The sequence below is a fragment of the Stomoxys calcitrans genome, chromosome 1 (genome assembly GCF_963082655.1).
Source record: "Stomoxys calcitrans chromosome 1, idStoCalc2.1, whole genome shotgun sequence".
Lineage (NCBI taxonomy): Eukaryota > Metazoa > Arthropoda > Insecta > Diptera > Muscidae > Stomoxys > Stomoxys calcitrans.
The window spans coordinates 110,438,743-110,465,871 of NC_081552.1; the positions used below are offsets into that span (position 1 = coordinate 110,438,743).

Consider the following 27,129-nt stretch of genomic DNA (forward strand, 5'->3'; position numbering starts at 1 on the left):
TTATTATTTTCAGTGGTTTTTCGGAGCGAAATTACTGGAAATCATAGACCATATTTGGTGTATTCTAAATGGGAAAAAAAATACAAAGATCCCTATAGGGGTGGGAGAGAAGGTAGTCGATGTGGTCGATGTGGTCGATGTGGGATCATTCGATAACTGGATTAAACTGCAATTTTGCCAGCAAAATATTTTTATTATTTTTCCGTTAATAATTTATGAACGCTATTTGTTTTGTTTAGATTTACTTCCTCTTTTTGTTTTCTTGCTTTTAGTTTATTAGTACTTTACAACTAAAAAACTTAATCAGTATCACAATTTTCGTTAGGTTTTCTTAATTTATTATATTTTTTCACTTTACTTTTTACTTCTTATTTTACGAATTGGCTGTCGGTTCGATACAAATTTCTTACAGTGTTTCTTTATCCTCATTTTGTTTCTGAGCAGTACCCACATGGTGTGCAGGAGAACTCTGATTGGGCATGGGCCATAAAACCATGGCAATTAAAGAACGAAAACAGAAATCACTTTAAACTGAAATGTACATATTGTATTTATACCGAACATTGCGTCAGTGTGTCGGCCGTGATATCTGCCCAGACGTCCCTACATCTGGCGATCTGTTTGCCGGCTAGTTGTGTATTTTTGACACACACATACGTTGCAATTACAAAAAAAAAATATTTCTTAAATAAATAAGAATCATAAACATTAAACACAGATTGAGAACTTTTATGATTATAACAGTGGTGAGTAAAGGTGGGATGATGAATTCACAATACTTTCTGTTTTGTGTTAACCAATTAAAAAATTAATTATTACGCATATTTTTGCATGTATTTGATGCTTTTTTTTTTTTGCTCATTTAATGAGCTTCATCTAACTAACCGAATCGCAGGATACATAAATCGATCGTTGCTACTGGGATAGTTTTTCACAATACTTAACGCTTCCAATATAGAAGCAATAGTGGGCACTATATCCATAAGATTGCACAACACGGATCTTACTATGCAGCTCCTCATTCGCCCACATTGTCTCTTTCGCTTTGCCAAGCTCTATCACTACTAAGTTTTGTCTCTTGTTTGCTTATGGTACTTTGTTTCTACAAAGGCTTAATACTCTGCTCAATTGCTGTCATGCGAGTAGAGCTTGCGCTTGATAATCGTATAGTCGGGACTAATGGTTATCGTGCGCGAAAGACCCTTGATAAACTGTGGCAACAAAGCCGACCAGCCCCTTTTGTCTTGGCGCAGGGTTAGATATACCTCGAAAGTCGATACCATTTCCTGGTCCAATTTCAGCTTGGCTATGCGCTTAAGACTATTGGCTTCCTCCTCGTATTCAACAAAAACGGTGCAGCCGCGTATACCACATGGTTCACGCTCTGATACACGAACTATATCGGTGGCTATGCGTTGGGTGAGATCACTGGGTAATGAGACTTCGGTGCAGGTGAGATTACGCGTTTTGGCTGCGCGCAATTCGGTGAGTAGACGCTGTGAAAGTTCATTCACTGCAGACGCATCGATGCTATCACAGTCAATTTGTTCCTCGCTTTGTGGCAGCTCATGCTGATGAAAATGATGATTATGGTTGTGGTGTTGATGGTGCTGATTTTGTTGTTCCTGTGTGTTATTGCTTAAAGATCTTGACCAATCTAAAAATATGCAACAAAAGAAACACAAGAAATAAAACAATTAAGTAAAGAGGAAATTCAACTAATTGAGCTGTAAATATAAATTTAAAATTTTTATTGTTCCTCACTAAATAACAATCACACAAAACATACATATACACTATATACGCAAAGTACCTACTTTAACAAAATGTAAGACCACGTAATGAAAAGTGCTATCATCATCGCATGAAAAGCAAGAGAGCAAATTTTGAAATGAGATTTTGAAAGAGGCCCATTAAAATAAACTTAAGCTATAATTTTATGTGGTTTATGACAGAGCAAACATTATAATATTTGTACAACGTTGTATTGTACATTGTACAACTTGAATAAGAGAAAAATATGAAAGAAAAAGAGGTTCACTTTTGCAAAGAAAATATTTCTATTAATTTTTCACCGATCGAATGTAGTAACCATTGTAAAATCGATGTAAAATCACAACATTTATATGGTTTTCAGGATGACTATTTGTCACGTGACGAACTACTAATTTATAGCCTAAATCGAAATTACAGCTATATATTTATACCAATTAAACTTTTTAAGGTAAAACTTGCCTTCTTGGAAGGTCATACAATTTTCGTTTTTTTTTTGTACTTTAAAGGATTTTGCAACCCTCTACAGATCTTGTCTTTTAATGCTTTGTTCCATAATTTTACAAATTATAAAATTATTTTGAATAATTATTGTTAAGGTTAGTTTCAGGGTAGGAACGTTAAAATATAATACCGCAAACAACCTCAAACTCAACCAACAACTCAATGTCGGAAAATCATAGGTTGTCATCAACTTTGTCCGCTCTGCCGTCTCTTTGTTCTTGTTGACGTTTCCATCAGATCCAATCTTAAACGGTCAGTAGAGGGCGCTAAACTTGGAGTGGCTTAACGCCTATAAAATTGACCATGATGTGGTAAATGCAAATTTTGCCCATGAACAAGGGTAAATTTCTCACATATCAATGAGTCTGGTCCGATTCAAGTTTTAAGCTTACTTCGGCACGCCGAGTCCGAACAGCGTGCCGCAATGCGATACCTTCTTTGAAGAGAAATTTTACATGGCATAGTATCTCACAAATTTTGCATTGGGGGGGGGAAACCACCGCTGAAAATTTTTTCTGATGGTCTCGCCAGGATTCGATTCCTGGCGTTCAGCGTCATAGGCGGATATGCTAACCTTTGCGCTACGGTGGCCTCCAACCATGAGGTAGTAGTTATCTTTAAATGACTATGCAACTAAATTTTAAATATTCATCATTAAGTCTTTTTTAATCAAACCAAATAGTGATTTGCCAGTCTATATATTTGGTAGCCACCATTGCGCAGATGTGTATATGACCACCTCCGAACGCCTGCGTCCGAAATCTCGCGAATACATTGGAAAAAATTTTGTGATGGTCATCCCCACGCTCAAATAGTATGGGGATGACCATGTAATACTTTTGAACAAAAAAGTGTTGCCCAGCAGCAGCACGTCTTCTAGACTTGTCTAGTAAAGAAATGTCACTTATCGATGAACCAAAATTTGAATCGGAAAATTTTGGAGCAAGGCGGGGTACATTGTCCATTGTACCTTAATTAATTAAATAACACAGTATCCTGTTGGGTTATAATGATTGATCGACTGTTTTGGCGTATTACCAGAATAAAAATATCAGATTTGTAGGCCAAAACCTCATATAATATTTTGATTCCCATATTGTCGTGATCGTTCCATACAGCCATTTTGATATGGGAAGGTTGTGCGCCACACCTCTTCTGCCACTTGAGCACATATTAGAATATCGCACTCCACTCAAAAATATCTATCGCTTGTTCCCCCATCGTCTTAATAGGTCAATTAAACTATCTGAAGCCCTTTTAGAAGCTATTAGAAGCTATTTAGAAGCTTCCTGGATACTTGGACACAATTTCTAACGTCATAACGCAATCTTATCCCAATTACATTTCATTTGAATCACACTTAACCGTGATAGGTTAATATGCGAATTAGAGGGACTTTTTGTAGGTAGGACGATCCCCAATTACTTGGAGCTCATTTTTTATGTCATATTCCAATACGTCCAATACGTTTGTTTGGGATATTAAAAAATTATAAAGCCTATTGTACCTTCCGGACCACTCCCCACAATCTGTAAAGAAATCGGTTTAGCCGTTTTTGAGTCTATACGGAACAAACAAATTTACACACCCACAAACAAAAACAAACAAACACAAATTTATATATAGAAGATAGATAGATAGAAGTATAAGAAATCGAACGATATTTGTAAAAACGTTTTATCTATTATATATTTTATATGGAACAAAATTTTCTTTGTAATATTTATTTTCGACAATTAAAGAGCTTTTAGTGAAATACCATGCTACGAAAAAAGTATATCGCTTGAAAAACAGGTTAGCAATATAAATGCCTTAATTTGAATCCCATATGATCTTTATTCTTAAAATACTTTATTTCAGCCCGATATTCTCATGATGTCTGATTTAGGGTTGTTTTCAGGGGAGAGGTGGTCACCCAGACACTTGGCCCTGAAAAAATATCAGCATCGTGCTTTTCTCTCCAATAGCATTTATTTCAACCCCATATTGCCATTGTTTTAAGGAGAGCATATACGATGAGGCGTCCCCCAAACACATGGCCCCAAAATTGGTTATCAAATTCGTTTTCCAATCTCATATACCTTTCATTCGAGGCACATATTGGCATGGTCGAAAAATGTTTACCCTTTGGGGCGTGTTTTGGGGAAGGGCTGATGCCCTTAATACATGGTCCTACATTTGGATATCAAGTTCGTATTCTATTCCCAAAACCCTTTATTTGAGCCCCATATTGCGATGGTCAGCAAAAAAAACTGCTGTTTATGGGATATTTTGGGGGAGGGGTAAGCCCGTAGAAAATTGGTCCCAAATGTGGATATCAATTCTTGCTCTACCCCCCAATACCTTTCATTTAAGCTCCACATTGACATGGTCGGTAAATTTGTCAGATTTAGGGGTATTTAGGGGATTGGGGTGGTCACCCAAACACTAAGCCCGGAAAATTTATCAGCAACGTGCTCTATTCTCATATATTTGAACTCCATATTGGCCTCAAAAATGGATATCAAATTCGTTTCAAATCTCATTTAAACTTCTTATTGCAAAAGTCCGGTTTGGGATATTGTCCCCAAAAACTATATTATATTTTTTTCCACTCTCTTTAAGACCCAAGCGTCCTGTTTGGGGGTTGTTATGGTGGTGGGTCGTCCCCAAGACAGTTGGTCCCGAATGTCGATATCAAATACGTGGTCTACTCCCAAATACCTTTAATTTGAGTCCCATATTTCCATAGTCGGTAAACATTGAGGTGTTTTGGGGGATGGACGGCCACTCAGTGAGTTGGCCTTGAAAATATATATCGGATTCGTGTTGTAGTCTGAAAACCCTCTTATTTGAACCTCACATTGCAATAGTCAGCAAATACTTCCCATTTGGGTGGTGTTGTGGGAGTGGGGTGGCCCCATAAACACTTTTCCCGAATATTGATATCAGATTCGTGCTTTACTCCCAAAGAACTTTCATTTGAGCCCCATATTGCTATGGTCGTAAATTTGTCCCTATTGGGGGATGTTTTTGGGGAGAGGCGGCCACCAAACACTTGGTCCAATATTTGGATATCAGATTCGTATTCTACACTCAAATACCTTTTATGTAAAACCATTTATACCCATGGTGAGTAAATAAATCCTGTTTGGGGAAGGAGTTGACCCCCAGAAACGTGGTCCCACTTTTGGATATCAGATTCGTATTCCACTCGCAAATACCTTTCATTTGAGTCCAATATTGCCATGGTCGGTAAATATGTCCGATTTAGGGGTGTTTTGGGGGTTGGGGTGATCCCCCTAACACTCGGTCCGACAATTGGATATCAGATACGTTTTCTTATCCTAAATACTTTCATTGGAGTCCCATATTATTGTTATTGGTCTAAATATATGTTTGGTAGATTTTAGGGTGGGCGGCCCCCCTATGTACCCCATCCGAAATTTGGATACCAAATTTTTATTTTTAGGATACTATATTTCAAATTTAAACTGTAAGTCAAGCTATATTTTATTTTCGTAGCATGGTATTTCACTAAAAGCTATTTAATTGTCGAAAATAAATATTCAAAGGAAAATGTTGCTCCGTATAAAGTAAAAGAAGGCGCAGCGGAGGGGGCCCGTTTCAGCTAGTATATTATAAGTTGCAATCGGGCGATTTGTAATGAGGGGGATTATGCACCACCAGCGAAATTTTCAACAAAATCGGTTCAGCCGTTTCTGAGTCAATAAGGAACACAAAAACAAACCTATAAACAAACACAAATCGATTTTTATACCCTCCACCATAGGATGGGGGGTATACTAATTTCGTCATTCTGTTTGTAACTAATCGAAATATACGTCTGAGACCCAATAAAGTATATACAATATATTTTTGATCGTCGCGACATTTTATGTCGATCTAGCCATGTCCGTCCGTCCGTCTGTCGAAAGCACGCTAACTGCCGAAGGAGTAAAGCTAGCTGCACAAATACTTCTCATTAGTGTAGGTCGGTTGGTATTGTAAATGGGCCATATCGGTCCATGTTTTGATATAGCTGCCATATAAACCGGTCTTGGGTCTTGACTTCTTGAGCCTCTAGAGTGCGCAATTCTTATCTGATTGGAGTGAAGTTTTGCACGACGTGTTTCGTTATGATATCCAACAACTGTGCCAAGTATGATTCACATCGGTCCATAACCTGATATAGCTGCCATATAAACCGATCTTGCGTCTTGACTTCTTGAGCCTTTACAGTGCGCAATTCTGATCCGATTTGAAGGAATGGTTTGTTATGATATCCAACAGCTGTGCTAAGTATGGTTCAACTCGGTCCATAACCAGATATAGCTGCCATATAAACCGATCTTGGGTCTTGACTTCTTGAGCCTCTAGAGTGCGCAATTCTGATCCGATTGGAATGAAATTTTGCACGACGTGTTTTGTTATGATATCCAACAACTATGCCAAGCATTGTTCAACTCGGTCCATAACCTGATATAGCTGCCATATAAACCGATCTTGGGTCTTGACTTCTTGAGCCTCTAGAGTGCGCAATTCTTATCCGATTGGAATGAAATTTTGCACGACGTGTTTCGTTATGATATCCAACAACTGTGCCAAGTATGGTTCAACTCGGTCCATAACCTGATATAGCTGCCATATAAACCGATCTTGGGTCTTGACTTCTTGAGCCTCTAGAGTGCGCAATTCTGATCCGATTGGAATGAAATTTTGCACGACGTGTTTTGTTATGATATCCAACAACTATGCCAAGCATTGTTCAAATCGGTTCATGACCTGATATAGCTGTCATATAAACTGATCTTGGGTCTTGACTTCTTGAGCCTTTAGAGGGCGCAATTCTTATCCGATTTGAAAGAATAGTTTGTTATGGTATCCAACAGCTGTGCTAAGTATGGTTGAAATCGGTTCATAACCTGATATAAGCCGATCTGGGATCTTGACTTCTTGAGCCTCTATAGGTCGCAATTATTATCCAATGTAAATTGATCTCTCTATTTTACTTCTTGAGCCCCCAAAGGGCACAATTCTTATTCGAATTGGCTGACATTTTACACAGGTCTCCAACATATAATTTAATTGTGGTCCAAACCGGACCATATCGTGATATCGCTCTAATAGCAGAGCAAATCTTTTCTTATATCCTTTTTTGCCTAAGAAGAGATGGCGAGAAAAGAACTCGACAAATGCGATCCATGGTAGAGGGTATATAAGCTTCGACCTGGCCGAACTTAGCACGCTTTTACTTGTTATATATAAGATAGAAAATATTCAATGGACTTTGTTTGTAAATATGAAAATTTTTACCTTAGGGTAGGTATTCTGTTCTCCTTTCGGAATAGTAGCGGAAATTCTTAATTGTTCCGCGAGCGGAATTTGACAGTTATGTATTGTTTTAATTTTCATACCAAAAGACGTTTTTTTATCTGCACTTATGGTTTTATTATTTTTTCGCAAATAAAATAACAAGAAACAACAAGTAAGAGTGTGCTAAGTTCGTCCGGGCTGAATCTTATATACCCTCCACCATGGGCGCATCTGTCGAGTTCTTTGCGCAGTATCTGTTTTTAGGCAAACAAAGTATAATGAATAATGACGAAGGAGCAGCTATATCAAGTTATAGTCCGCTTCGGGGCTCAAGAAGCGAAATCGGGAGATCGGTTTACATGGGAGCTGTATCAAGCTATAGATCGATTCTGACCATATTGCACACTTATGTTGAAGGCCATGGGAGGAGTCGTTGTACAAAATGTGTGCCAAATAAGATGAGAATTGCGCTCTCTACAGGCTCAAGAAATCAAGACACAAGATCAGTTTATATGGCAGCAATATCAGGTTATGGACCGATAAGGACCATACTTCGTACAGTTGTTGGAAGTGATATCAAAACACTATGTGCAAAACGTATCAAATCGGAAGAGAATTGCGCCCTCTAGAGACTCAAGAAATCAAGACCCAAGATCGGTTTATATGGCAGATATATCAGGTTATGGACCGATTAAGACCATACTTCGCACAGTTGTTGGAAGTGATATCAAAACACTATGTGCAAAATTTCAGTCATATCGGAAGAGAATTGCGCCCTATAGAGACTCAAGAAGTCAAGACCCAAGATCGGTTTGTATGGCAGCTATATCAAAACATGGACCGATTTGGCCCATTTACAATCCCAACCAACCTACACTTATAAGAAGTTTTTGTGCAAAATTTCAAGCGGCTCTACTCCTTCAAAAGTTAGCGTGCTTTCGACAGACAGACGGACGGACATGGCTAGTTCGACTTAAAATGTCACGGCGATCAAGAATATATATACTTTATGGGGTCTTAGACGCATATTTCGAGGTGTTACAAACAGAATGAAGAAATTAGTATTCCCCCATCCTATGGTGGAGTTTATAGCCTCCGAACCATTGAAACCAATAAAACAAAAATGATGCCGACAATGATGTCAAGCGTTGCCACTAAAATTTCTTTTTGCCATTTTCCTCACCTATTTTCTTTCAGAGTTTCGCCGATGTTTTTTTTTTATATGGAGTTTGACAGCATTCCACCTGAAAAGCTGAACAGAATACTTTAAATGGGATGTCAATCGCGGGTGCAATAAACAAAAATAGAACAAATTAAAATCTCATAATCGATTGAAACAGAAACCTGTTAGCGATTTTAACAAATTCATGGCTAATTTAGAAATGACGTGATACATATCATGAAAACAACAAAACTGGAACAATTATAATAAAATTAATATTTTATGAATACGACACTCTTAATCGAAGTGTGAAGTTTATTTAGATGTGATGTATGATAAACAAAGTAAGATTTTCTCTTAATATATGGGTAGAGTTAATAACTAATCAAAAGTTGTATAACGTTCATTTAAAAATGGAAAACAAAAAAAAAAACAAAAATGAACCATAAATTTGACTTTTTTTTTGAATATTACAATATTTCGGTGGAAAGTAACAACAAAATATGCTAATATATCTATCTATACTATATATTCTTCTATATATCTTCTATTTATATAAAAATGAATTTGTGTTTGTTTGTTTGTTTGTATGTTTGTTTGTTTGTGGGTTTGTAAATTTGTTTGTTCCGTATAGACTCAAAAACGGCTAAACCGATTTCTTTGAAATATTCACAGATTGTGGGGAATGGTCCGGAAGGAGCAATAGGCTATATAATTTATTGATTTCGCATTGGGGGCGGACCCTCCCCCTTACCACAAAAGTACCAGCCAAAAATAAAAGTGGACCGATTGGGACAACATGGGCCTTAAATTAAAGGTATTCAAGAGTAGAGTACAAATTCCATATTAAAAATTGGGTCCAAGTAATTGGTGGGCCGCCCCGACCCCAAAAACCCCCGAAAATAGGTTTTTTGGACGATAATGACAAAATGGGAATCGAATGAAAGGTATTCGGGAGTAGATTACGAATATGGTCCGAAAGGAGTAATAGGCTATATAAGTTTTTGATATCGCAAGGGGGGCGGACCCTCCTACTTACCCCAAAAGTACCACCCAAAAATAAAAGTGGACCAATTGGGGTAATATGGGACTTAAATGAAAGGTATTCAAGAATAGAGTACGATTTCTATATTAAAAATTGAGTCCAAGTAATTGGGGGGGGGGGGGGGGGGGGCCGCCCCGAACTCCCCAAATTGGTTTATTGGACGATAATGACAATATAGGGTTCGAATGAAAGGTATTCGCGACTAGATTACGAATATGGTCAGGAAGGAGGTATAGGCTATGTAATTTGTTGATGTTGGAAGGGGGCGGACTCTCCCCCTTGCCCCAAAAACGCCACCCAAAATCAAAAGTTGACCGATAGGGACAATGTGGGTATCAAATGAAAGATATTGGAGAGTAGAAAACGAATGTGATATAAAAACTTGGGTTCAAGTATCCAAGGGGTAGCCCAAGCCCGAAAACTGCTCTAAATAGACATATTGGACGTATATATCAATATAGGACTCAAATGAAAGCTAGTCGGGAGTAGACTCCGAATATGACATAAAAAAAAACGAGGTCCAAGTAATTGATAGTCGCCCCATCCCCAATAAGCTCCCCCCTGGGAATATTACTCAACCATAGCTTGATGAAACTTATATGATAGGCATTTGAGAGCAGATTACGAATATAAAATAAAATTTTGTGTCGAAGAACCTTGGTGGTTTTTTACCTCCTAAAATCGCCTCCAATAGGTTATTTGACCTATTAAAACAATGGGGAATCAAGTGATCGAGTTGAGTGCGTTATTCAAATTTGTGCTCAAGTGGCAGTGTGGCGCACAACCCTCATATAGACGCCCTCCACCAAACGGCTGTATACACCAATCATGACAAAATGAGGTTAAATTAAAGGTATATGGTTGTGTACTGCGAATCTGATATCATTATTCTGCTCATATATCTAGCGGACCAACTCACAGTCGATCAATTATAATGACCGAACGGGACACTGTGTGATTTAATTATTGTGTAGGCCGCCATAGCCTCGAAATTATAACATTCAGACCGATATACGAGACCAAACGATGTGCTGGGCAACACTTTTTTGTTCAACAGTTTCACATCTTCGAACTTAACCTGCTCATGGACTAAAAAGAATCTGTGCAATGTTTCAGCTCAATAACTCTATTTTTAAAGATTGTAGCGTGAATTCAACAGACGGAAGGACATGTCTGGATCGTCTTAGATTTTTACGCTGATCGAGAATATATATACTTTATAAGGTCGGAAATGGATATCTCGATATGTTGCAAACGGAATGACAAAATGAATATACCCCCATCCTTCGGTGGTGGTTATAAAAAAAGGACTAAATGATGACTATTTAATATGTAGTCATATGGTATGGTGGTTGTCTATGAATGCCTATTCATAGACCACCACCATACCATATGATCCACTCTAAGTGAGTAGCACTAACATTTAATTTAGCGCCATCTGGCAGTCTTCAACTGAAATTGTTTGATCCAATTGGATTAAGTTGATCCAATTAAAACTATGCCAACATGAACAGAGAGAGGGCAGAGTGGTTAATATTAATCATCAGCATGTATCTTTATTATGACAACCTATCGGTCCTTTGAATAAAGAAAAATAAAATATAGGAATATAGGAAGGATCTAAAAGCAAACAATTAAGAGCGTGCTAAGTTCGGCCGGGCCGAATCTTATATACCCTCCACCATGGTCGCATCTGTCGAGTTCTTTGCGCAGTATCTGTTTTTAGGCAAACAAAGTGTAATGAATAAGGACGGAGGAGCAGCTATATCAAGTTATAGTCCGATTCGGAGCTTAAGAAGCGAAATCGGGAGATCGGTTTGTATGGGAGCTGTATCAAGCTATAGATCGATTCTGACCATATTGCACACGTATGTTGAAGGCCATGGGAGGAGCCGTTGTACAAAATTTGTGCCAAATAGGATGAGAATTGCGCTCTCTAGAGACTCAAGAAGTCAAGACCCAAGATCGCTTTATATGACAGCTATATCAGGTTATGGACCGATTAGGACCATACTTCGCACAGTTGTTGAAAGTGGTATCAAAACACTATGTGCAAAAATTGTCAAATCGGACGAGAATTGCGCCCTACTTTATGGGGTCTTAGATGCATATTTCGAGGTGTTACAAACAGAATGACGAAATTAGTATACCCCCATCCTATGGTGGAGGGTATACAAATTTGGTATCAAGATCTGGGGTGGAATGCCTAGGAGAGCCGCCCACCCCGAAAACCCGGCAAACGAATTTATTGACCAACCACAACAACATGGGACTCAAATTTAAGGTATTTGAGAGTAGAAAACAAATCTGATATCCAATTGCGGAACTAAGTGTTTCGTGGGTCACCCCACCACTACAAAACCCCTCAAATCAGAAATATTTACCGACCATGGCAATATGGATCTTAAATGAAAGGTCTTTGGGAAAAGAGCACAAAATTGACTTTCACTTTTGGGACCAAGTTTCTGGGGGTCCACCACACCCCAAGAAGGACTTTTACTGACCATTGTTGCAATGTGGGGTTTAAATAAGAGGTACTTGAGTGTAGAAAAATCCATAGGAAAAGTGGAATACATTTTCAACTACAATTACGCAGATATGTTTAAATTTAGAGTACTCCTCTCCAACATAGCATAATCGAGCGCAGCAGAGCGGGCCGGGCTCAGCTAGTATATATTGGGTTGCCCAAAAAGTAATTGCGGATTTTTTAAAGAAAGTAAATGCATTTTTAATAAAACTTAGAATGAACTTTAATCAAATATACTTTTTTACACTTTTTTTCTAAAGCAAACTAAAAGTAACAGCTGATAACTGACAGAAGAAAGAATGCAATTACAGAGTCACAAGCTGTGAAAAAATTTGTCAACGCCGACTATATGAAAAATCCGCAATTACTTTTTGGGCAACCAAATATATATAAAAATTAATTTGTGTTTGTCTGTTTGTTTGTTTAATTGTGGGTTTGTAAATTTGTTTGTTCCGTACAGACTCAAAACCGGCTGAACCAATTTCTTTGAAATTTTCACAGATTGTGGGGAGTGGTCCGAAAGGAGCAATAGGCTATATAATTTTTTGATACCTTAAGCGAGGGGGACCCTCCCTCTTACCCAAATTTTCAAAAATGCCACATCCTATGTGTCGGGGGGTTACCCCACTCCTTAAAAAACCACCTAACTGGACACTTACCGCTTTGGACAATATGGGTATTAAATGAAAGGTATTTATGAGTAGAGTACGAACTTGGCATAAAAATGGCACCCTATGTGTCGGATGCGTACCCTATCTCCAAAAACACCACTCAACAGGACACTTTTACCGTACTGGGCAATATGGGTATCAAGTGAGAGGCATTTAAGAGTAGAGTACGTACTTGACATAATAATTTCACCATAGATATCGGGGTCGTACCGTATTGGGCAATATGGGTTTCAAGTGAGAGGCATTTAAGAGTAGAGTACGTACTTGACATAAAAACTTCACCATAGGTGGTCGGGGTCATACCCCATCCAAAAAACACCACCCAACAGGACACTTTTACCGCTTTGGGCAATATAGGTATCAAATGAAATGTATTTAAAGGTAGAGTACAAAATGTATTCCTTGCTGTCTGAGGGGCCACTCCATAATCCAAAACCCCAACAGGACATCTGAACCGATTGGGACAATATGGATATCAAATAGAGGTATTTAAAAGTATAGTAAAAGATAAATATAAAAATTTATTCCTTGGTTTTTGAGGCGCCCCACACCCCAAAAACCCCTCAACTGGGCATATTTAACGGTTGGGTATTAAATGAAAGGTGTTTGGAAGTTGGGTACACATCTGTTATACGAATTTTGTCCATGGTGTCTACGGGGTCTCTTTAACCCCAAAAACCCCCAAAACGGGCATGAATGTCCACACAATGGGTTTAAAATGAAAATTCTTTGAGAGTTGACTACGAATTTGATATACACATTTTGGACCGAGTCTGGGACCGGCCCACTCACTAAATAAACTTTAATAGGACGTGTAGTTCGATCGGGATAATATGGAAATTTAAAGAAAGGTCTATGACATTAGACTTCAAATCTAATGTTGATATAAGGATTCAAGAATCTAGATAACGTCCTGCCGTTCTGCCGGACATGTAGATCTCGGCATTAAAGGACTCAAATAAATTGCCATTTGGGTCTTAGCGTTGGGGGACCGACGCTCTCCTCCCAATAAAAACAACACCAAACTGTCATGTAGGACGAACGAGAAAATATTGTATTCAAATGAATGGACTTGTCAGAGGGCAATCGCCGCCCACCCATCCTATCCAAAAAAAGGAATTATAAACCAGTAAGGAAAGGTAAAAGTCGGGCTGAGCCGACTATATAATACCCCACTGTATCTGTGTACTACTTTTAATGGATTAAACCTATGTTAAAATATAGTCAAGTTTTAATTTGACATACCTATTGGTATATTGAATAGAACCTTGTAAGATTTTCTTACGATAGAACCTAAATTGTGACTACTAGAGCGTTAAAGGCAATATCATATGAAATATATATATGGGAGTTACATATATCTAAATCTGGACGGACTTTGTCTTAATTAAGCACACGAATTAAAACGTCAAATAAAATGCCTTTCACTAAATTTTATAAAGATCAAATCAAAATTTTTCTATAGCCTTAAAAAGCCATATCGAATGGAAGATATATGGAAGATACACATATTCGAACGTCAAATAAAACATTTCGTGCAAAATTTGGAAAGATCGGATTAAAATTATGGATTAAATATGGTTTTTGGACATCAAATAAAATAACTCTTTCTAAATTTAAAGATTGGACCAAAATTATGGCTTCTATAGCCTTAAAAGACAATATGGGATGGAAGTTATGTATGGGAGCTATGGCCATGTTTGCCTACTATGGCAATAAACTCCACCTGAACCAATAACAATTGCGGCTCAAATGAAAGGAATTAAACAGTAGGGCTCGATGCTGATATTTTTTCAGGGCTAAGTGCATAGGTGGCTGTCCAACCCTATACACCCATTAATTGGCGGACCTGATCACGGAGATGGGTGGGGCGATTTAAGCGAAATTTAGTTTGTTTGTAATAACTCGAAAACAGAAATTTGGTTTACAAATGGAAATATAAACTAATAATGACAATATTCGTCTCAAATGTAAGGTATTTGACATTAGAGCACGATTCAGATGCAGGGGGTCCACCTCACCACCAAAAACACCCTTATACCGGACATATTCACCGACCATAGCAATTTAAGGCTCAAATGTAAGAAATTTGGGGGTAGAGCATCAATATGATATCCACATTGGAGCGAAATATCTGAAAAGCCGTATCAGCACCACCAAATAGGACTTTTTCCTGACTGTGCCAATATAGGGCTCAGATAAATTAAGAGAGTGAAAGAAGGCGAATAGGACTTTTTCCTGACTGTTCCTAGACCAGAATTTGGGTCCAAATACCTAGGGGGCTGCCCCGACCCTAAAACTGAAGTAATTGGGGAACCGGCCCGAAGTCAAAACCCCAAAAATAGGTTTATTGGACACTAATGACAATATGGGGCTCGAATGAAAGGTATCCGGGAGTAGATTACGAATATGGTCAGGAAGAAGGTAGAGGCTTTATAATTTGATGATATAGGAAGGGGGCGGACCCTCCCCCCTTACCCGAAAAGCGCCATCCAAAATCAAAAGTGGACCTATAGGGATAATATAGGTATCAAATGAAAGATATTGGAGTATAGAATACGAATATGTTATAAAAGCTTGGGTTCAAAAATCCAAGGGGTCGCCTAACCCCAAAAACTACTCCAAACAGACATATTGGACGTACATATCAATATAGGACTCAAATGAAAAGTATTCGAAAGTAGACTACGAATCTGACATAAAAAGTTGGGTCCAAGTAATGTATGGTCGCCCCATCCCCAATGAGCCCCCCAAATGGGAATATTACTCGATCATAGCTTAATGAAACTCTACTGAAAGGCATTTGAAAACAGATTACGAATATAACATTAAACTTTGAATCAAGAATCTTGGTGGTGCTTTACCTCCTAAAATCGCCTCCAATAGGTTATTTGACCCATTAAACATTGCAATGTGGGGTTTAAATAAGAGATATTTGAGTGTAGAACAAGTAAAAGCGTGCTAAGTTCGGCCGGGCCGAATCTAATATACCCTCCACCATGGATCGCATTTGTCGAGTTCTTTTCCCGGCATCTCTTCTTAGGCAAAAAAAAAAGGATATAAGAAAAGATTTGCTCTGCTATTAGAGCGATATCAAGATATGGTCCGGTTTGGACCACAATTAAATTGTATGTTGGAGACCTCTGTAAAATGTCAGCCAATTCGAATAAGAATTGCGCCCTTTGTGGGCTCAAGAAGTAAAATAGAGAGATCAATTTATATGGGAGCTGTATCGGCCTATAGACCAATTCAGACCATAATAACACGTATGTTAATGGTCATGAGAGAATCCGTCGTACAAAATTTCAGGCAAATCGGATAATAATTGCGACTTCTAGAGGCTCAAGAAGTCAAGATCCCAGATCGGTTTATATGGCAGCTATATCAGGTTATGAACCGACTTGTACTTTATTTGACATAGTTGTTGAAAGTAACAATAAAAAACGTCTTGCGAAATTTCAGCCAAATCGGATAGAAATTGAGCCCTCTAGAAGCTCAAGAAGTCAAGTCCCCAGATCTGTTTATATGACAGCTTTATCAGGTTGTGAATCGATTTGAACCATATTTGGCACAGTTGTTGGATATCATAACAAAATACTACGTGCCAAAATTCATTCAAATTGGATAAGAATTGCGCACTCTAGAGGCTCAAGAAGTCAAGACCCCAGATCGGTTTATATGGCAGCTATATCAGGTTATGAACCGATTTGAACCATACTTGGCACAGTTGTTGGATATAATAACAAAACATGTCGTGCAAAATTTCATCCCAATCGGATAAGAATTGCGCACTCTAGAGGCTCAAGAAGTCAAGACCCAAGATCAGTTTATATGGCAGCTATATCAAAACATGGACCGATATGGCCCATTTACAATACCAACTGACCTACACTAATAAGAAGTATTTGTGCAAAATTTCAAGCGGCTAGTTTTCTCCTTCGGAAGTCAGCGTGCTTTCCACAGACAGACGGACGGACGGACGGACAGACGGACGGACGGACATGGCTGAGATCGACATAAAATTTCACGACGATCAAGAATATATATACTTTATGGGGTCTCAGACGAATATTTCGAGTAGTTACAATCAGAATGACGAAATTAGTATACCCCCCATCTTATGGTGGAGGGTATAAAAATCCACAAGAAAATTCGAATACATTTTCAACTGAAATAAGCAGAAATTTCCAAATTTAGAGTACACCTATCCAACATAGGGAGTATATTATGAATATGGTCTAGAAGGGGCAATATGCTATATAATTTTTTGATACCCTCCCCTGTTACGCCAAAAACACCACCCAAAACTAAGAGTTGACCGATCGGAACAATATGGGTATCAAATGAATGCGATATTCTTAACTGTGCTCAAGTGACAGAAGAGGTATGGCTCGCAACCTTCCTATAGACGCCCCACCAAAATGGCTGTATAGAACGATCACAACAATATGGGATTAAAAATATTGTATGAAGTTGTGGCCTGCGAATCTGTTGTCTTTATTCTGGTAATATATCTAGGGCAAAAACCCCATCCCAAAACAGTCGATCGATCATAATGACCCAACAGGACACAGTGTGATTTATTTGCTTAGGTACAATGGACAATGTAGGCCACTTTGCTTCGTGGGGATGACCATTACGACATTTATTCCAATATCTTCGCAAGATTTCGGACGCAGGCGTTCAGAGGTACAGGTGATCACATACAAATCTGCGCAAAGATGGCTACCAAATATATAGACTGGCCTATTAGTTCTTAAGGAAAGAAAATCGTTTGATATTCCTTTTTGGTTTGGTAAAAAAAAAGATTAATTGATGAATATTTAATAGGTAGTCACATAGCCAGTTAAAGACAACTACCACATTGTGATCAATGTTGTAGGTGTTAAGCCACTCCATGCGAGTAACAATAACATTTACTTTAGCGCCCTCTACTGGCCGTTTAGGATTGGATCTGAATGGAAACGCCAGGATGTTGATGACAACCTATGGTTTTTTGAAATAAACCCTGAGACGAGCATTAACATGGTGTTCAACTGTATATAAGAACGTCAGCTGAGAAAATAAATGATACCACAGTTCGTCCGAATACTCCCATAGAAATCAGAATGCTCTTGACAAAAACATATATCCTGCCAAAACTTTTATATTCTTGTGAAATTTTTTCAAATTGTGATACAGTTCTTAAAAATAGTTTACATGTTGCCCTTAATGATGATCTAGATATGTTTTTGGTTTGCGTAGGAGAGATCGGATATCGGACTTTGCCAAACAGTTATATGGTGTCACTTTCGATGCATACCTTAAAATACGTTCGCTGCTGGCACTGCACAAAATAATATACAGAAATAAGCCGTCTTATTTGCCTGCTATACTTCGTTATGCTAATTCTAGTAGAGGCAAAGATGTATTTCAAATACGACACCAATATCGCATATCAGAGCAACAGTTTTTTATAAGTGCAATACGCCTCTGGGATACTCTTCCCAATAATCTTCGAATTTTAATCATTTTTAATCTTTTTAACATATGCAATCTTTTTCTAAACAATTTATGAACTATTATAATCAGCTTAACCATTTGTTATATAAGCTAAACAAAAATTTTAGCAAATTTATTTATTTAATTTTACCCCATTGTTGATACACATTGTTAAAATGCGAAAATGCATATGTACTTAAAATTTACTAACTATTTAGTAAATTTTAAGTACATACGACTATAGCAATATGGGGCTCAAATGAAAGGTCTTTGGGAGTAAAGTACGAATTTGATATTAATATTCAGGAAAAGTGTCTATGGGGCCACCCCACCCCCACAACACCACCCAACTAGTAAGTATTTTCTGACTATTGCAATATGAGGCTCAAATAAGAGGGCTTTTAAAGTGCAACACGAATCCGATATATATATATTTTCAAGGCCAACTCACTGAGTGGCCGCCCATCCCCCAAAACACCCCCAAGCAGATCATGTTTGCCGACTATGGAAATATGGGGCTCAAATTAAAGGTATGTGGGAGTAGACCACGTATCTGATATCAACATTAGGAGCCAACTGTCTAGCGGACGTCCCACCTCCAGAGGAGCCCCCAAATTGGACGTATTTGCTCACCAAGACAATTTGGGTCTTAAAGAGACTGGAAATATATATTCATAGTTTTTAGGATCAATACCCAAACCGGACATATTAGCTGACTTTTGCAATAAGGAGTTTAAATGAGACTAGAAAACGAATTTGATTTCCAATTTTGAGGCCAATGACAATATGGAGTTCAAATAAATGATATATAGATATATGAGAATAGAGCACGTTGCTCATATATTTTCGGGACCTAGAATTTGGGGACCACCAAACTCCTCAAAGCACTCCTAAATCAAGCGTATTTACCGACCATGACAATGTGGGGCTTAAATGAAAGGTATTGGGGGTAGAGCAAGAATTGATACCCATTTTCGGGACCAATTTTCCAAAAGTCTATCCCTTTCCCAAAATACCCCACAAACAACAATTTTTTAGTGACCATAGCAATATGGGGCTCAAAAAAGGTATTTGGGAGTAGAATACGAATTTGATATCCAAATGTAGGACCATTTATTTAGGGCATCATCCCTTTCCCAAAACACCCCCAAAGGTCTGCAATAAAGTATTTTGGGAATGGAGTACACCTTACATCTAAAATTCAATTCGTAGACCAATAAAGATCATATGGAATTCAGATAAAGCACTTATATTGTTAAACTGTTAGTCAAGCGATATACTATTTTCGTAGCATGGTATTTCACTAAAAGATCTGTAATTGTCGAAAATAAATATTCTAAGGAAACTTTTGTTCCAAATAAAGTAAAAGACGGCGCAGCGGAGCGGGCCCGGGTCAGCTAGTTTTATATAAAATTAAAGATTGACATTGATGTCCAATTGAGTGTTTACAAATTTAAGTACCATGAAAGGTGTAGCAAAGCTTCTTTCCGAATCATTGTTCCAGAAGACATTTTTGCAGTCGTTATAAAACCTGATTTTTGGCCCGCTAAGGCATTTATCCGAAAGTATTTATTTATTTTTTTTTTTTCTTTTTTAATTGGCTATGACAGAATATTTGTTCCACTAGCCGAACGTATTTAGAATAGCGTTCAAAGCGCCTCGATCTTCTTCGCTCATTCAAAAATCTCTGACACCAAGTTTCGAGGTGTCTCCCACAACTTGATCTTTCCATCGGGCTTTTGGTCTTCCCGGTTTGCGTGTACCACCGTGTTTGCCTTCAAAAAGACTTATTTGCTGGAGCGTCTTCATTCATTTTGACAACATGACCTAGCCAACGCAGCCGTTGTATTTTGATGCGTGTAACTATGCTATCGTCGTCATGAGGCTCGTGGTAGCCTATATTCTCCGTTAACGCAAACTGCTCCATATATTTTACGAAGAATCGTTCTTTCAAATACTCCAAGCACTACCTCATCTGCTTTCACAAGTACCAATGCTTCAGAACCATATAACTGCACGGGTAGTATCAGTGTCTTGTAAAGTGTAGTCTTCGTCTGTCGAGAGGTGGCCTTGTTTCTAAACTGCTTACTTAGTCCAAAATAGCATCTGTTTGCCAGTATTATCCTTCGCTTAATCTCAAAACTGGTGTCATTCGTTTGGGTTACGGCGGTGCCAAGGTAGATAAAGTTACTGACTGTCTCAAAATTGTGGTTCCCAACTTTCTCCAGTTTCTTTATCTGCTCGGTTGTGCAAGGCTTTTTGGGAGTGGAAACCATCCATTTCGTCTTATCTCCATTTACTGGCAGACCCATTTTCATTGACTCTCTTTCGATTCTTTTAAAGGCTGCAGTTACTACTTCCGGTGGCCGACCTATGATATAGATGTCGTCGGCATAGATTCATGCCATGGGGCACACAATTTATCCACCTGTTCCTTAGCATATATTGGGTTGCCTAAAAAGTAACTTAGCACGCTCTTACTTGTTATATAAAATATAGGTTTTCTTAATATAAAAAAAATTATAATATGAAGATATTTTTCCATGCATTGTGCTAAACAAATATATAAAATTGCTCGTTGTGTAATTGTACCGCTGACTCATAGAGGCTTGTTAGGCAATTACATTTTACCTCAAAATTATTATAAACTATGATTGGTCGCTTATTTTGCTCAGACTAAATGAATACCTGTGTTAATAATTAAGTACACTATACATTTACATATAATTTGATAAATTTTACAATCCCTTTTTCAGCTGATTATTAATCAATTAATTAGTATATATTTCTGACTAAGTGAATTGGACGTTTGTAATGAATCTTCTTTAAGTATGTAACTATTTCAAATATAACTAATAAACAACTTGATTGATAGTTGCTGCCATACAATGTGTATATCATTTAAAATGTAATTACAAAGTTAAAGCGTGAGATCCGAACCTTTTTCCCTCGATCTTTTTTTTTTGTTAAATAATAATAAATAATGCAAATTTCACATCCGCCAAAATGTTGAAAGAAGTGAAGATCCATATGTAATAAATAATTTTAAAGGATATGATATAAGCAGGTTTTAAAGCAATTACATTGGTTTACCATATGACACTAGTTCTTAGGCAGAAAATGTATCTTCGTGGTAACGGTGGTAAGAAAATTATAACATGAAAACTCATAACCACAATGATGTATTTTGCTAACATATTTTGCACACACTCTTCACTTATAAAGGGTGATATTTTAAGCTATATAAAAGATTTTGAACAAATATCACATAAAATTCAGAAAAATTTATGAAATCTTTATTTTAATCAATGGTACGGTCCATATAAAAACAAGATTATTTAATGCAAATGTTGACGGTGACTGCGCCTCAAATGGTCCATCCGTTTAGTCCAATATTGGCATACTTTTCCAACATTTCGGCCGGTATCTCACTATCAAATGGTTCAATATTGTTTTTAAACCATTAATTAGAGCAAGATCGCCTATATTGATATGAGCTTTAACATAGCCCCACAAGAAATAGTCTAAAGGCGTTACATCGCACGATCTAGGCGGCCAATTGACCAGTCCCGAAGTGAAATAAAATGTTCGCCTGTCAATAAGTCCATTGTTATTCATGCTGTGTGGCAGATGACACCATCTTGTTGAAAATACATGCCATGGAAGTCAAGCTCTTGCGTTTTGGGCAAAAAAAGTTGGATATCATTTCACGAAAGCGCTCACCATTCACATCATCTTCGCATCATCTTTGTTGAAGAAGCACGGTCCAATGGTGAAACCAGCCTATAAAAGGCACCTAACTGTGACTTTTCCTGAATGCATTGGTAGTTCTTGCAATGCTTCTGGATTATCTTCACTCCAAAATCAACAATTCTGCGTACTCATTGTGCATAAAATAAGCTTCTTTTTTAAAAATGGAAGAAACGCGCGATGAACTTTCTTAACAGATCACGCATTTTGATCAAATTCAAAAGTTTACAAGCGTTATTCGTTTGGTTAATTTATAGACCAAAACAAGTAAAAAGGCGTTAAGTTCGGCCGGGCCGAACTTTGGATACCCACCACCTCGGGTATATATGTGAGGCTTAAGACCCTAAATCTGAGGATCGGTCTATATGGCAGCTATATCCAAATCTGGACCGATCTGGGCCAAAATGACGAAAGATCTCGAAGGGCTCAACACATCTCACTGTTCCAAATTTCAGCAATATCGGATAATAAATGTGGCTTTTATGGGCCTAAAACTCCAAATCGGAGGGTCGGTCTATATGGCAGCTATATCCAAATTTGGACCGATCTGGGCCAAATTGACGGAGGATGTCGAAGGGTCTAACACAACTCACTGTCCCAAATTTCAGCAAAATCGGATAATAAATGCGGCTTTAATAGGCCTTAGACCCTAAATCTGAGGATCGGTCTATATGGCAGCTATATCCAAATTTGGACCGATCTGGGCCAAAATGACGAAAGATGTCGAAGGGCTCAACACAACTCACTGTCCTAAATTTCAGCAAAATCGAATAATAAATGTGGCTTTTATGGGACTAAGACCTTAAATCGGAGGATCGGTCTATATGGCAGCTATATCCAAATTTGGACCGATCTGGGCCAAATTGACGGAGGATGTCGAAGGGCCCAACGTAACTTACTGTCCCATATTTCAGCAAAATCGGATAATAAATGTGGCTTTTATGGGCCTAAGACCCTAAATCGGAGGATCGGTATATATGACAGCTATATCCAAATTTAGACCGATCTGAGCCAAATTGACGAAGGATATCGAAGGGTCTAACACAACTCACTGTCCCAAATTTCAACAAAATCGGATAATAAATGCGGCTTTTATTGGCCTAAGACCCTAAATCGGAGGATCGGTCTATATGACAGCTATATCCAAATTTGGACCGATCTGGGCCGAATTGACGGAGGATGTCGAAGAGCCTAACGCAACTCACTGTCCCAAATTTCAGCAAAATCGGATAATAAATGAGGCTATTATGGGCCTAAGACCCTAAATCGGCGGATCGGTCTATATGGGGGCTATATCAAGATATAGTCCGATATAGCCCATCTTCGAACTTAACCTGCTTATGGACAAAAAAAAGAGTCTGTGCAAAATTTCAGCTCAATATCTCTTTTTTTAAAGACTGCAGCGTGATTTCAACAGACAGACGGACAGACGGACGGACATGTCTAGATCGTCTTAGATTTTTACGCTGATCAAGAATATATATACTTTATAGGGTCGGAAATGGATATTTCGATGTGTTGCAAACGGAATGACAAAATGAATATACCCCCATCCTTCGGTGGTGGGTATAAAAATATGTTTGACAGTAAAATAAAACACGAAACGTTCGTGAGCTGTTTAAACCAGTGTTGCCAATAAGATAATGGCTGAAATAATCACTCTTTACAACAAAATTGGCTTGATCAATTTACTTTATTATCCTTTCTTCAAAAAAAATCTGCCACAAACTCTTTGATTAATTAACCGTGGTTAGGTCTGTAATCAATAGTTGGCAAATGCTTCAGTGAGCTTAAAAGAAACTCCTTTCGTTTGCCATTACAAGCCACGTATAAAAAAATTTAATTTTTTAGCAACTATAAGTTGTTCAACTCTCCAATCAAACCATCACCATTTTGCTATATTTATTTATTTATTTATCAGAATAGAATTTAATTGCACTTTTCAATATTTATAACGTCGAAAACTTCATTTAAATGCAACCAACAGTCTACCCTAATATTTTTAGAAAATACATTAAGTACTTTCATATTGATTTACAATATAAAAATATTTCATTTCCAGCACTTCAGTCTGATCTGTTTGGACCATTATATGCACATTCGTGATCCGTTTTAAAAGAGTATGAGATAATAGCTCAGATTTATGTTCCATATCTATTTGTTCAAACAATCTGTACTAACCTCAACTTAATAGGAACGAAAGATTTTCACAAAAGTTCACATACGTTACTCAATGTAAAACTCTTTTCAACTTCATAGCCATAGAATTAGTATACAATTTTACTTAAAGATAATAGAAGCTTAAAATAATTACATGTCATCGGTTGGCTGGATTTTAGTTGCAACACTAACAATTCATTACCCATGAATATATTAATTTAGGTTTGCCGGACAATATTTAAATAATGTTGAAGAAAGAAATTAATGTGGTGTTACTAATTTATTTTTTATTTACTTTTTTTGAAATTACTTTTTTAACATTTGCTTGCTTTTATACTCATATAATTTATGAGGTTAATTTAAATACAGAAAACTCTTTATCGTTTCATTCGATTGCATTTTCTCTCTCCTTAGTCAGTTCTACATGCAATGAATACTAAATTATCATAACTTTTATCAATCATAACTTTTCAATCAAAAAAAAACAAAAAAAAAAAAAAAAGAGATAAAAATAACCTTATGACACACATATACCAATTTATTGCCTAAAACTTGTTTTCAAATTAAACTAAAACTTTTTGAAATGACTCGCCCAAAGCCTGACGAGTGTGATTAGATCTAACCAGAAATTCAATATCTCAAAAATAGCATTAAATTATTTATTTACTTTTTGTTAAATGCATTAAATATATGAAACAAGTAAAAGCGTGCTAAGTTCGGCCGGGCCGAATCTTATATACCCTCCACCATGGATCGCATTTGTCGAGTTCTTTTCCCGGCATCTCTTCTTAGGCAAAACAGGATATAAGAAAAGTTTTGCTCTGCTATTAGAGCTATATCAAGATATGGTTCGGTTTGGACCACAATTAAATTATATGTTGGAGACATGTGTAAAATGTCAGCCTATTCCAATAAGAATATCGCCCTTTGGGGGCTCAAGAAGTAAAATAGAGAGATCGATTTATATGGAAGCTGTTTTAGGCTATAGACTGATTCAGACCATAATAAACACGTAGGTTCATGGTCATGAGAGGATCCGTCGTACAAAATCAACAAATCAGGCAAATCGGATAATAATTGCGATCTCTAGAGACTCAAGAAGTCAAGATCTCAGATCGGTTTATATGGCAGCTATATCAGGTTATGAACCGATTTGAACCTTATTTGACACAGTTGTTGAAAGTAAGAATAAAATACGTCATGCAAAATTTCAGCCAAATCGGATAGGAATTGCGCCCTCTAGAAGCTCAAGAAGTTAAGTCCCCAGATCAGTTACATGACAGCTATATCAGGTAATGGACCAGAATTGCGCCCTCTAGAGACTCAAGAAGTTAAGACCCAAGATCGGTTTATATGACAGCTTTATCAAAACATGGACCGATATAGCCCATTTACAATCCCAACCGATCTACACTAATAAAAAGTATTTGTGCAAAATATCACGACGATCAAGAATATATATACTTTATGGGGTCTCAGAGGAATATTTCGAGTAGTTACAAACAGAATGACGAAATTAGTATACCCCCATCCTACGGTGGAGGGTATAGAAATTAAGGGAGGAGGAAAGAAAATAAGCAACAAAATTGTTTTGAAATAAATTCGGAATGTTCTGAATTTGTTTACTTGTATACCACCAATAAATATGTCAAGGTCTGTTATTTTCAACGTATAAACAAATTAAGTAAATTTAGTGATAACACGTGCTTTAACAAATCTCGTATGCATAGTACTTGCCTTTCCCAAAAAACACAATACTGATCGGCAGAAAATATAAGAGGCAAATAACAAAAGAAAATGACAAACAGAAATTGCAAAATATGTGTTAACCGTCAAGCAGATATGGAAAAATAAATGTTGACTACCAAGGGAGATAAGATGAATTGTTTGATTCAACTAATGAATTTAATGGTGACTTTTGATACTTACTTTGTATTCTGGTGGCTGTAATATCACTAAAGTGCTGGTCGGTAAACTGACTTTGTACTGTTAACACTTCCATGTTGGGTTGATCGTGGTGATTCTGATGATTAATATTAAAATTGAATGTAGTGAAGGCGGCCGGTCACGTACAACTGACGGACGCTCTTTTACACTGGGCAACAATGATGTTTAGGCAGTCACTGACACGCGCACGCGCACTTATCACAAAAAGCTTGGCTTTGATTAAAGCTTTTAATATAACTTATATTTCTGGTAGGTATATTGCAGTTAATGTCGCTTAGCATTAGAAAACTGCTTAAGTTTGATCATATCATATATGTTACATTATGTGTTTCATAGTCTGTGTACACTAGTATCATTTCCTCCTTAGGGGACAATTTGGCAAAGTTCTAACTTAATGTTGTTTCTATGGGTTGGGACATTTGCTTGTTTTGTACTTCAATTGAAAACAATTAAATGATGGCCACTTTATTTATGTAGTTGCAATTAAAACACTTTTTATTAAATTATTCTTGTTGAACGGGAAATCTTTTTCTTTCTTCTTTAGTTTTATCGCCTAGTTGAACTTTGAGTTGTACTGTTAGGGACACACTCTCTGATATTCTTCGGTGGTTTCACTTGCACTGCTTTTAAAAAAATTCGACTAAAGTTCTGTTTTCATAATCCATAAGAACGGAAGAAACATTACACAAAATCTTGGAATAAGGTCTGTTTTTGCCTTAGTAATATGTTAACGAAATCGAACGTCTTTTTGCAATATTTTTCTTGGTATATTATCTGGTCTCACAATGTGAATATCAGCAATGTTTCGAAGCAA

General features: G+C 37.3%; 1 protein-coding gene across 1 annotated transcript; it reads right to left on the reverse strand.

Moving 5' to 3' along the window:
- LOC106094691 (protein scylla-like) lies at positions 1–27,129 on the reverse strand. Its single transcript, XM_059360784.1, has 2 exons — positions 26,298–27,129; positions 1–1,657 (listed from the first exon to the last, which is right to left on the reverse strand). The coding sequence occupies exons 1-2, from the start codon at positions 26,368–26,370 to the stop codon at positions 1,125–1,127; spliced, it is 606 nt and encodes a 201-aa protein (XP_059216767.1). The 5' UTR covers positions 26,371–27,129; the 3' UTR covers positions 1–1,124.